Source organism: Oncorhynchus clarkii, chromosome 25 (genome assembly GCF_045791955.1).
Source record: "Oncorhynchus clarkii lewisi isolate Uvic-CL-2024 chromosome 25, UVic_Ocla_1.0, whole genome shotgun sequence".
NCBI classification, from domain to species: domain Eukaryota; kingdom Metazoa; phylum Chordata; class Actinopteri; order Salmoniformes; family Salmonidae; genus Oncorhynchus; species Oncorhynchus clarkii.
In genome coordinates, this window is record NC_092171.1 from 14,757,991 (window position 1) to 14,770,533 (window position 12,543).

The following is a 12,543-nucleotide window of genomic DNA, read 5'->3' on the forward strand; positions in this document are numbered from 1 at the left end:
TGTGTATATATATATATATATATAATCACAGTACTTTTTTAAAACAATAAATAAGCTTTTTATTTAATTCCATTGTCCTCCAAGAGTTGCTGAATCTCCACTACTATATCTTGTGAGATCTCTGAGGAAGCTGTAATGATGACACCATATGAGAAAGGAATTGCAGACGCAATTTGTGACTACTGCCTGTTTCAGGAAAAAAAATGGCCATTATAAAAAAAAAACATCCGTAATAACATATAAGAGACCTATAGATAATCTCCAGTACTTACAGGGTTGTAGTCATCACCTGCCATGGAGGGAGCCAGAGATATAGGGAAGGCAGCCTGCAGGTAGGGAGAGAGAGAGAGATAACTTTTCAGTTTATCGACAGACCTTTCAATTCAAAACATTATTTACCCCCATGTTAAATGAATAGACTGAGTACAATACTTCAAGTCTCAAAGGGTCCACTTTGACATCTCTTCTGATTTAGAGAAAAGGGGGAACTGCTTTGCATCATGGATGAGTTGGTGTCCATTTATAGCATGACCCTTGTACATTGCATTTAGTCTTCATAAGTGAACTTGCACAAGATTGTAGTCAGCCCTTTTTATAACAGACTACGACCCATAATGTCTTCAAACCAAACTGACATTGTCACTGACATTGAGAAACAGTTTCCTTCACATTGGCATTATTGACAAACTTCCTCCTAGAAAACCTCCTCAGGGGGACTGCGTTCCTCACGGAGAACATTGACGAGTCTGATGGAGGGACCCTCAGACCCTGGAGCCACACAAACCAAAATGTAGGTCACATCAGCTGATAAAAACATGCAAACTAACTCTTTCCAGGTCCATGGTCATGATGTAGCCATAGTCCATGGATGGACAAAGAAAATGCCTCCAATTTGACACTAGATTTTTGAAAGAACTGGTAGCTCAAAATACACATTCCTACCACACAGTTCCAAAACGCTGCAATGAAAGAACAATATACATATTCATTAAGTCTAGATGAATCCCTGATAAATCAGTATCTGTTGCTTTCAAAAGAGGTTAGTCATATATTAAGAGTGTCAGCTTCATAAGGCTGGTCTTCACCAAATGACACATACTAAAGACGAGAAACATATCTAGGCTACACTTCTCTGTCCGTCTTGCTCAACACACTTGCATCTCAGTCAGCAACATGTTTTGTTAGCCAGCTGATGACTGTGATCCTTCATCACACTATAACCACAACCGCAGCAGTATGAACTAACTGCACCTGTTATCAGATGACATAAATAATATAACCAGTTTAACAGCGCATCAAGAACTGTGAGTACTGACTGAAGCAGAATGCCACATCAGACAGATCAAGAGTTCAGGATTCAAATGCGTCCGCACCAAATATCTGCCATGATTGGAACTAAACAAGAATCAGATATCACAAAAACAAAATGATTTTAAAAGACTAGCTGGACTGAACGGGGTTCAGGGAAGTCATGTAGGCCTATAACCGTTTACTCAAAATGTGTCTTTCTTTGATGGATTGACAGGTTAAATTGATTGACTCAAGCTCTGTGTTTGTGTTAGTTTAAAAAAAACGTGTAGGTAAACGAAAAACACAGTTTGTCTTCAAACATTAAGGTGATAGTCTAGCCCTCGAAAATCACCCTGAAACATACCTGCAATTTAGATATGAAAATACGTATTTTAGTGCGGATAACGTCTCTGTTGAAGGACAACTTGCGCTTACAACGGCGAATCCCCGCTATAACTTTGGTGAACATTAGGTTGCAATAATAGTAGCAGTGAGTCTGAAGTTGTCCGTCGAGTTAAAGTATGCACCGTAACCCAATAACCACTAGATGTCACTCTAGCGCATCAAATATGGAAATGAGATTGTAGGTCACACCTGTTCATCAAACCTCTTGACATGACATTCGTTGAATTGTCACAGACTCTTGCTGTTGACTATATACACTACATGTATTTGGACACCTGCTAGTTGAACATCTCATTCCAAAATCATGGCGTTAATATGGAGTTGGCATCCCCTTTGTTGCTATAACAGCCTCCACTCTTCTTGGAAGACATTCCACAAGATGTTGCTGGGACTTGTTCCCATTCAGCCACAAGAGCATTTGTGAGGTTGGGCACTGATGTTGGGCAATTAGGCCTGGCTTGCAGTCGGCATTCCAATTCATCCCAAAGGTGTTCCATGGCGTTGAGGTCAGGGCTCTGTGCAGGCCAGTCAAGTTCTTACACACCAATCACAACAAAACATTTCTGTATGGACCTTGCTTTGTGCACACGGACATTGTCATGCTGAAACAGAAAAGGGCCTTCCCCTTTGTTGCTACAAAGTTGGACGCACAGAATCGTCTAGAATGTAATTGTATGCTGTAGTGTTAAGATTTCCCTTCACTGGAAGTAAGGGGCTTAGCCCAAACCATGAAGAGGACAGTTCATTTGAACTCGCTACACGCTTCAGCGGTACCATTCTGTGAGCTTGTCTGGTCTACCACTTTGCGGCTGAGTCGTTGTTTCTCCTAGATGTTTCCACTTCACAATAATCAGTAGTGTAAAGTACTTCAGTAAAAATACTTTAAAGTACTACTTAAGTCGTTTTTTGGGGTATCTGTACTTTGTTTATATTTTTCCCAACTTTTACTTTTACTTCACTACATTCCTAAATAAAATAATGTACTTTTTACTCCATACATTTTCCCTGAACCCCAAAAGTACTCTTCACATTTTGACAGGAAAATTATCCAATTCACACACGTATCAAGAGAACATTCCTGATCATCCCTACTGCCTCTGATCTGGTGGACTCACTAAACACAAATACTTTGTTTGTAAATTATGTCTGAGTGTTGGAGTGTGCCCCTGGCTATCTGTCAATACAAATAAAAAAAGACAATGGTGCCATCTGGTTTGCTTAATTTAAGGAATGTTAAATGGCTTATACTTTTACTTTTGATACTTAAGTACATTTTAACAATTCCATTTACTTTTGGCACTTCAGTATATTTAAAAACAAATACTTTTAGACTTTTACTCAAGTAGTATTTTTCTGGATGACTTTCACTTTTACTTGAGTCATTTTCTATTAAGGTATCTTTTCCACCACTGACAATAACAGCACTTACAGTTGACTGGGGCAGCTCTAGCAGGGCAGAAATTTAAAGAACTGACTTGTTGGAAAGGTGACATCCTGTGACGTTGCCATGTCAAAAGTCACTGAGCTCTTCAGTAAGGCCATTGTACTGCCAATGTTTGTCTATGGAGATTGCATGGCGGTGTGCTCAATGTTATACACCTGTGTGTAATAGGTGTGGCTGAAATAGCCGAATCCACTAATTTGATGGGGTGTCCAGATACTTTTGTATATATAGTGTATATATCCACAGTCTGTTTAAACAATTAAATCATGCTGGTATTACAGACTGGTAAAACCATCATCATTAAGTGAATTTCACAAAATATACCATTACGGAGGTGCCTTAGGAAAAAGGAAAGAAAAATGTGTCACATCACGGTCCACTTATGGTTTTCTGGGAGGCAATATGAGAGGAAACTAAAGAAGCCTGCAGCATGGCTATCAACACTCTTTTCTCCCTGTTGGGAGCAGAACCTGTAGCCATAACATTTGTCTAGAGCTCTGACAGTGGCTATAATGTTTGTGGGTGGTAGCTGCTATCTGCTAAGAGGATCGGATGTGGTGGGTTCTCCCTGTGATAGAACACTAGTGGTAAACTAGACACATTCCTGGACCTGGAGAGGACAGCTCTCTCTGTCTCCCCCCGGACCTCAACCCTCATGGGGCTCCTGAGTCCTGACATGCCCCACTGTGCCCATACAGTGACAGGTAAACTACAGGGACATTCTCCTTTCTCTCGCTCTCCCTCTACCCTCTCTCCTCCTGTCTCTCTATCATTCTCTCTATATTTCTCACATCCCCCCTCTCATCCATATCAAGTAACACCATTGTCATCACCAAGTTACAATCATCTGGGCCATGGCTTTTGAAATGGATAGAAAGATGGTATTTAAAGATTTACACTCAATTCTGTTCCTATTGTTCTCATTCATTCTAGAACAAAAGTCTAAGCATGTCACATTAGAATGATTTAGCACAGAGTATTGTTTTGGTACATGAAAAGGCACAGTGGGGGAAATAAGGTAAGCTCTCCACCACTCATGTCAGAGCCCAATAGACTTCCTGGGAATGTGGATTCGTCACACCATTGTGGACTAAATCTCCCATCATGTTCCATGCTGAGAATTGTCACAGCACTTAACTAATATCCCCCAAGCCCTGCTCCAGAGCAAGAGGAGCGAGGGGGTTTCACTGGCAGACACAAGAGTGGCCATTCTTTACTCGGGGTCTCTCACGCTGGGCCAGGGCCTCGGGCCGCAGAGCTGGTATCAGGTTCTTTACACTGCTCAGTGTGCTGCGACTACAGGAGATTGGCAAAGGCCCCAATGCGCTGTAAGACCCTGTTTATGGCAATTGCACTGTTGCCTCACACTGTGGCTCAACCCCCGCGGTAAGCACAGTTGACAAATTGATTTAAAGATCCAGTGCAGTCTAAAACGTGAGGTCCAGCCTGTTTTGTTGGGATGGAAAGACCACATGAAATTTCAGCCTGCTTTGGTGAGATGGAGTTTTGGTCTGCCTGGTGATGTCACCAGCAATAACAGCTAGTTTTCAGTTTCCCCTCCCCACTCAGACCCCTCCCAGACAGTCCTAGCAACATTCTTGCTTGAGAATTTGCTATTTGCTAAGAAGCAATTTTTAATTTTTTTTTGACAATTTTAATTGAAAACAATAATTTCTGTTACCCAGAAATGATTTGATATCGAGATAAAAACAGCTGCATTGGACCTTTAACTCTGAGTACTGCAGTGGTCCATAATTCACTGAGCAATAAATATTCTCACTCTCACCTACATACCGTACAGTCCCGTGAAAAAGCATTTGCTCCCTTTCTGATTTTCTATATTTCCTCTGTCATGCAGCAAGACAATGATCCAAAACACACAATCAAGTCTACATGAAAATGGTTAAAAATAAACAAATTAGAAAGTTTTGGATTGGTCTAGTCAAGTCCAGACCCAATTCCAGTTGAGATGTTGTGGCAGGAACAAGCAGTTCATGCTTGAAAACCCACAAATGTTGCTGAGTTAAAGCAGTTCTGCATGCAAGAGTGGGCTAAAATTCCTCCACAGTGACGTGAGAGACTGATCAACTACAGGAAGCGTTTGGTTGGAGTCATTGCAGCTAAAGGTGGCACAACCAATTATTGAATATAAGGGGGCAATTACTTTTTCACACGGGCATTGGGTGTTGTATAACGTTATTTATGAAATAAGTATGTAATTGTTGTGGTATTTGTTCACTCAGGTTCCATTTATCTAATATTAGGTTTTGGTTGAACATCTGATAACATTCAGTATGAAAATGTTCAGCAATTTAGAGAACATTAAAAAGGGAGCAAATATTTTTCACGTCACTGTACATGATTCCACACTCCTTCTGAAATTATTCAGAGGAATTAAAAAAAAAAAGTAATGTATGTCTATAGCACCACTTTCTCGCTCTCCCTGTGCCTTGACAAAGGCTTGACTTTTATTTCAAGGTTTTCTTGTTTGTGCACAATAAGTCTCGGAGATCATGAACCTGTGGAGTAGTGATTTGTTCCTTTGTCACTAGCTGCTCTGTGGCCACATATCTGACCCCATGGATGTGTATGCCTGCTAAGTATGACAAGTATGACACAGGGACTGGCATTAACATGGTTCTCTGGGATATGACAGGAGGAGAGGAGGCAGGAAAGTGATTCCCAGAGGCTTGGCCGCTGAATGTTCAGGTATCCCCCAGCCAGGTAATCCAATGCCCACATCGGTCATGGCCAGTAAGGGACAGATCAATTTCCACTATGGCTCCTTTTTGAGGCTATGGGTTATGTCCAGCTGCTGATAATAGCCTTCAGAATGGCCACGTTCATGGTTAGCTATTAACTGATATTGACTGGCAATGAAATGGCTCAAGATTGTAATGAAGAAGACCATAAAGAATATAGAGGATAGTTTTGTGTCAGTGGTTGAGTATATGTACCACGCCTCTAGTTCAATGTCTTATCTGTGTGATATAATGGGATTGTCTCAGAGGCCAGAGACATTCCTCACATAGCAGGAGGAGATAGATTATCTCTCTCTCTCAACTGCGGTTAAAGGGAGGGACACATGGTGCAAACACCTCAGTAGTCTGTTCTCCGAACCACTGGACCTCAAAAACGACCCTTTAATTGATAGAGATTTATAATTTTGCCATATCTTATCATTGTTTATTGAATTGTGTAAACAATGCTAAGTCTGTGTGTTTCATTCATCCAAGAGTACTTAGGGCTTCTCATCACCACTGTGTGTGTGTAGATGAACAGGATCATGGGGGATTGGGAAGTGAGGATGGAGACACGGAGCCAAGAGGAGCCACTCTGAACCAGTGGAGTGGAGACTGAGTTTATGGACACAAGACAGATTATGTCCTTACCGCTTGAGAGAAGGACCAGGTTCGATTATGAGGTTGGCTGTATCTGAGGAGGAGAGAGGAAAGAATGAGGCAAGATTAGGAAACAAAGCATCTAGTGTTTAATCTAGTCTAGACCAATGACAAATTTAGTCTGTGGGCAAAAGGGTTACATTGACTAGATAAAACCACTCATTCTACCCTCTGCACCAACCTCAACATACCACAGAGTCACTTACTGTACCATTTAGGTTTGGGGATGACAAATACAGTAAGTAAAACATCTAGAACACATACTTAGTGCATCCTTGGCTCATACATAGGCACTCATTATCTTGGTTCCATTTCAGTTAACCTTCATATATAATTTGCTGCAATAAAATGGATCTTGTGGCATGTAATAGGGCAGTTATTTTCTGTCTGTGTCGGGACAGTGGTGATATATCAGGCAGCCACTTCAGTATGGTACGCAGATAGCTATCGGTCAATTCTCAAAATACATAGATTTACGTCAGCAGGTTACAGGCCTCGCCCTGCAATTTCAGGGAATGAAGTCGTCTTCACTTGTTTTTCCTGTCTGTCAATTGCTTACATCTTTCCCTGCAGAGTTAGAGGTAAAAGGTCTGGATTTGCTGTCTCATATGGTTGGTTTAAGATGTCTGAGACATACTGGTGAGTTAATACTTCTGTGGATGTGCCTTCATCTGCTTTTTGGCTGTGGAAAAGAATTCACTTTGTGTGTGCAAGTGGATTAGCTAGCTACTTTTGAGTGTCCTAAACATATCGAATATCCATAATCAAGTATTTTAATGTGTTTCAATGAAAGGCCATGGAACCTCTACCAAACAGAAGGGGGTGACTGTTCCCTCCATTGTCACAGTCAGTAGGTTGGAGCAGATGGAAAATCCTAATTTGTCATACCCCGTCATTTTGGATGCCTCTTGTAGGACGTCATCCAAGTGAGGTTAATTTGATTTCAATAAGGGGAATCAGATGTCTTGAATGATTTAAAATCCCCAAATAGGAACTGGCCTCATTCAGAGCCCTCTATTTCCAAACAGAAGGATCTGACCCATTCCTTCTAGGTCTTACTCATTTGAAGAATGTCATGCTTGAGGTTGTAATGCTATTTGAGGCCCTGTCTGTCTGTGGTCTAGCATGTCTCCCAGTAGTGCATCTTGTCTGGTCCTCTGAGACGGAGGTTCGTTTTCTACCACATACTTTCACTAGTTGTTAAAATCCAGTTCAGACCACCCACCCAACCCCCTGGTTAAAACATGCCACTACTCCCTGACTGACTGGTGGCTCCATAAATGAGATGACACCAACTATGAGGCGTATTTAAACTATACCCCTCCAGCATATCCCATTTGACATATAGACTTCATACATCACATGCTTACAGTACAGCGCAACTAAGTGAGAATGGGTTGTAAATGAGAATGGGTTGTGTTGCGAGTTATGGTTGACTAGGAGTCAGATGAGTGACCCACCTGTTGAGGAAGCCACTGCTGGAGCACCAGTCGGACACCTGTGTGAGTGACGGACACAGAGAATTAACTCATTCATTACCCAGCACTGACCAAATTGGCCACTTTCCCTGGATCTTCAGGCTTGTGGGTTGGTTACCACATTAGATTGTCTTGCTCAGATCATTGAAAGGCAATGGAGGCAAGAGCTGCTCTACAGTAGCCCCAGAATTGGATATTCAAGTAAATCCTTGATGTTTTAATGACATAACACCTAAGCAGCTAATTCCTATCAGTGTTGATTTACTAATGTGTTAAGTGCATGAAACAATCGCTGATTTTCCCCAAAGCTTATTGCATATATAAAGAAAGTAGGGAGCATGTCACTGAACCCACCAACAATTCTCCTGCAAAGAAAATGGTGAATAGAAGAGGGCAAATCTGTCAACATACATCTTTCCCTTTTCACATCAACATCATGCAAGGCTGTGGCTTTTGTTAGACGCAGGTAAATATAGCAGGGAGAAGCAGCAAAGATCAGGTGGTATAATGTTCCACCACAGACACTCAGCACATGCAGATTAGTAAGGACGGCAGGTTATCATAGCTGGGCAGGCTAGGGCAGGGCATGGCTCAGAGAAGGTTTGGAAGAAGAGACGTTAGATCATTAACAGGTGGCCCCCAGACAACCAGTAAAATCATGCAGGGAAACAGAAAGAGGCAGAGGGGCAGGGAGATGAATGAATAATTCCTTTTATTTTGAATTAGAAATGTGCCAAAGTCAGTGTTGTTCTTTTCTAGTGTTATGATTTAAATACAATTGGTCTGCCAGTTTTTTTGGATGAAATGTAACAAATAAAATAACGCGAAGGACTCGCGTGCAATTCAGATGTCGGTGAAGGCATACAGAGGTTAAAAGGCTGCATATGTCAAGCAAGATATCTTGACAGTCCAATAAGACATATACATAATTCTCCCTAAGTAGAACATATGTTCATTTAAGTTTGTTTTAAATGCAGTTGCATAATAAGCATGGCCACAGAGACAGAGGGAGAATGTAACTTTAGCTTGGCTATCCAGTTTCACCACATGCTTCGAAAACAGAAGTAGAGTTCATTCTCAAAGGTCAAGCAAATTAGGCCAGAGTCCGGAATAGGTTCATGCCCCTGAAGTGCTCCTCTATGGTGAATACAGACACTGAAAGTGACAATTCTAACTAACACTCAGAGGTTTTGGACAAGTACCAATATAACAATACATTTTATCTAGTTCGTCAGTAAAAAAAAAACACTAAAATAAAGACAAAACAAATTAAAACTGGAATCAACTGCACCTTTAATAACATACTATCGAAATGTTACAAAAGGCAGATAAAAAGGTACAATTGTATTTAAAAAAAAACAAAAAACATTGTGACATCGTGGTATTTAATAACACTGTCAGTTAAACTCGTGTTTTAACTCTTGTTATAAGCTATCCATAGTATCTCGCTAGGCTATCTGTGCTGATTACAGAAGACTTTCTAGCCAGTGACTCCAGAAACATATTTAACCTACACATCTTTGTTCACACGGCTAATTGTCGGCAAACAGCTGTGAGCATCCTTTGAGCAGGGTGATCACAGAGCAGTGTGTATACAGCCTCCAGAACAAGGCAGGCCATGGGACAGTACAGAGAAGAGTGCATGGCTTTGAACACAGGGAAAATAAAATCACTGGTACGTCGAAACAGTATTTTGTCACTCGCCAATGCAACATCAATCTGTCAAAGGACAGTAAAGAGTTCCTATATGCATAACTTTTAAAAGAGGCAACCACTGGCAGTGTATAGTTTAACAATGCTAACAAGGACATGACATGAAATAAACAGCTAAAAGCTAATACAAGTACAGCAAAACCTGAAAAAAAGCATTTTTTCTTTCTCAAACAAAAACACACCATTGGCAAGTTAAAATGTAACAATTTTGCAGGGAGTTGCCTATCTCAGTGATAACAAGGTGATATAACTTAAAAAATGTTTTTTTTTATTTTAATTGTTCCTGTGAAGGTACAAGGCCAAAATGTGCTAAAAACCTGAATAACTTGTCCATTTGTAGACAGATAGACATACATTTCCTCTACCTCCAAATACAAGTTTGCATGCATGTGCTGGTGTGGCAGCCAGCTCACTGAGTATTCCTATGTTTATCTGACTGTGCAGCTGAGATGGGATTGGTTGGTAGGGGACTGGGATTGGTTAGAAGTGATGCAACAGAAGACAGTGAGTTAACTACTAACCCATGGTGGTATAGTAGTACAGTAGTAGTAACGCTGGGGAGGCAGGGAGGCAGGGAGAAAGTGTGAGAGGGGAGAGCCCATTGCAAACAGCCGGAGGACAAAAGGCACTGAGGAGGAGACAGACAGGAACAGGAAACCCCAGACAGGAAGAGCATCATCAGTGAGTCAATAGCTTAAGCCGCGTGATCCAACTGACCAGTAGCGAGGGCTCTGCAGGGGGGCGTTTGGAGGCGGGGGCTACGGGGGTCTTTTTGCTGCCCAGGTCATGGTCCTGGTAGGGGATGGTGGCGCTGTTGTGGAGGTCCTGGTTGGCATAGTAGCGGCTGCCCCGGATGTGGTCCACCCCTCGGACCAGCTGCTTTTCCCCCACTGGCCTGTACGGCGGCGCCACTGATGGGACCTCCTCAGCAATGGTGGGGATCCGCTCGTTGCTCAGGTATCTGTACAGGAGATCCTCGCCTGGAGGGGAAATGCACATCTTTAATACAATTATCTTACAAAAAAAAGTAATACTTTGTACAAATGCACGTTATTGAGAATAACTTGTTGATTTTAGGGCATATCTTACATCTTACAGGCCTTACATGTATTATAGAGAAGCACTGTCCCATTAAAAGAGGACGACTCTGGATCTCTACAGCATGTGTTGGCTGTGGAGGAGAATTGCACAGGCATCTCAGCCAATTAAAACATTCACCCACTCCTCTACCATTGTAGTATAATTGGGTCTCCAGCAGAGAGACTGTTTGAAAGCTCTGTCTGTGCATTCATAGCCATGTGTCTGTTCTCTCCAAGGAAACCAGAGGATGAGGAACTGATCTTGTTGGTGTAAACTCTATTTAATCCAATCCAGGCAAGAGCTAGAGTATGGCTCTCAGTTGACACTAATCACATGGTTCATTCATTGGTAAATTAAGCAGAGCTACCATGCCTCCAAGGTCATTGGAGGGGTGAATTATATCATTTGTTCTCATGTATTTAGCTGTTGAAGGTGTGAACTGGATAATCTGATTTAGGTTGTGGTTAATTTGATTTCTGGTGGTTAAGTTGTTGTTCTGCAGTAACTCAGAAGATGGGTCTATGGTGTGTGTTTGTTACCTTTCCGGCCTTGTGTCCAGGGCTTAGCATAGGTGTCTGCCACTCCAAGACAGGTGTCCACTGGCATGGAGAGGGGGCGGGGCTTACCTATGCAGAAATACAAAACGTTTGAATATTTTGGTTCACTGGTTTGAATATTGCCTTGAATTCTATAACATGTGGGCCTTGTGCGTGTGTGTGGTTACTGTGGGGTAGGATACTACTAACCACGAGACGAGTTGATGCGTTCCCTCATCCTGGGCTGAATTACATTGGCCTCGATGGGGTAGGCCACGCCCATCTTCTCGTAGTCTGCGATGGTGAAGCGTTTTCGACTCTCCAGGTCCAGGAAGGAGTTGGGCGACTCTGAACCCTTTGGTCTGATCTTACTGATGCTCGAGTACGAGCTGATCTTACCGATGCTCGAGTACGAGCTGATCTTACCCTCTCTGTGGACAGAAAATACTGATTAGCATCAATGTCCCATTTCATATAGGTGAGAGCACAAGGAGGGAGATGAAGAAAAAAAAAAATCAGTCAAATTTGCTTTATGCTTTTGCTCAGTCCCTAACTAAAGTTGCTGTGGATATGAGAGTCCACTAAATGGCAAAAAAAAATATGATTCACTATCTGGTAAACATGGTGAATGCAGCAACAGCCTGGTCACTGGCATACATGGACAGAGAGGGAGGGAGAGATACAGCGAGAGAGGGAGTGAGGGAGGGAGGGTGTCTGAGGAGGCAGATGAAACAGAGAGGCTGTTGCATAAGGTCTGTCTGTGGCGTGAGCGGAGCTGGATGGAGACGGCACAAATTAATGTGCTCTGCTGTGGGGGTTTATAGGCAAGAGGAGAGTGGCGAATGATCAGGGGGCTGAACCACTCATTAACCAGACTTCAAAGCCAGGAGCATAGAGCTGGAGAATGAGTGTAGGCTGTCTGTGGGCGCACGGGCCCACACAGACCCCTGACTCACCCTGTAGCATAGGGCCAGAACACAGCAAATTCTAAACCTATAACTTGAGCCTAAGGTTTTTCCTGGTAACCCTCCTGAGCATAGTGTACTTACAGGGGTACACATCGTGGGGTGTAGGGTACAGAGGGGGGAGGGGGAATGTACAGGTCTAGGATGGCTGGTTTCTCCTTGGTGGAGCTGTCTGTGGAACAGCCGGGAGACTGGGTTTTGTTCAGGGAAGGGGTGCTCTGAGAAATAAAA

General features: G+C 42.4%; 1 protein-coding gene across 3 annotated transcripts in view; it reads right to left on the minus strand.

Annotated features, from left to right (window-relative positions):
• Nucleotides 1–12,543, minus strand: part of LOC139383525 (connector enhancer of kinase suppressor of ras 3-like) — a 73,763-nt gene that overhangs the window by 7,227 nt on the left and 53,993 nt on the right. For 2 of the 3 annotated variants that reach the window (XM_071128092.1, XM_071128094.1), the window contains 8 exons: nucleotides 12,397–12,530; nucleotides 11,558–11,778; nucleotides 11,351–11,437; nucleotides 10,837–10,902; nucleotides 10,449–10,711; nucleotides 8,001–8,038; nucleotides 6,532–6,574; nucleotides 273–326 (listed from right to left, as the gene is read on the minus strand). In XM_071128092.1, the coding sequence (XP_070984193.1) occupies nucleotides 273–326; nucleotides 6,532–6,574; nucleotides 8,001–8,038; nucleotides 10,449–10,711; nucleotides 10,837–10,902; nucleotides 11,351–11,437; nucleotides 11,558–11,778; nucleotides 12,397–12,530 (906 nt within the window). The remainder of the gene's footprint in view (nucleotides 1–272; nucleotides 327–6,531; nucleotides 6,575–8,000; nucleotides 8,039–10,448; nucleotides 10,712–10,836; nucleotides 10,903–11,350; nucleotides 11,438–11,557; nucleotides 11,779–12,396; nucleotides 12,531–12,543) is intronic. The other variant, XM_071128093.1, reaches the window with a different exon arrangement.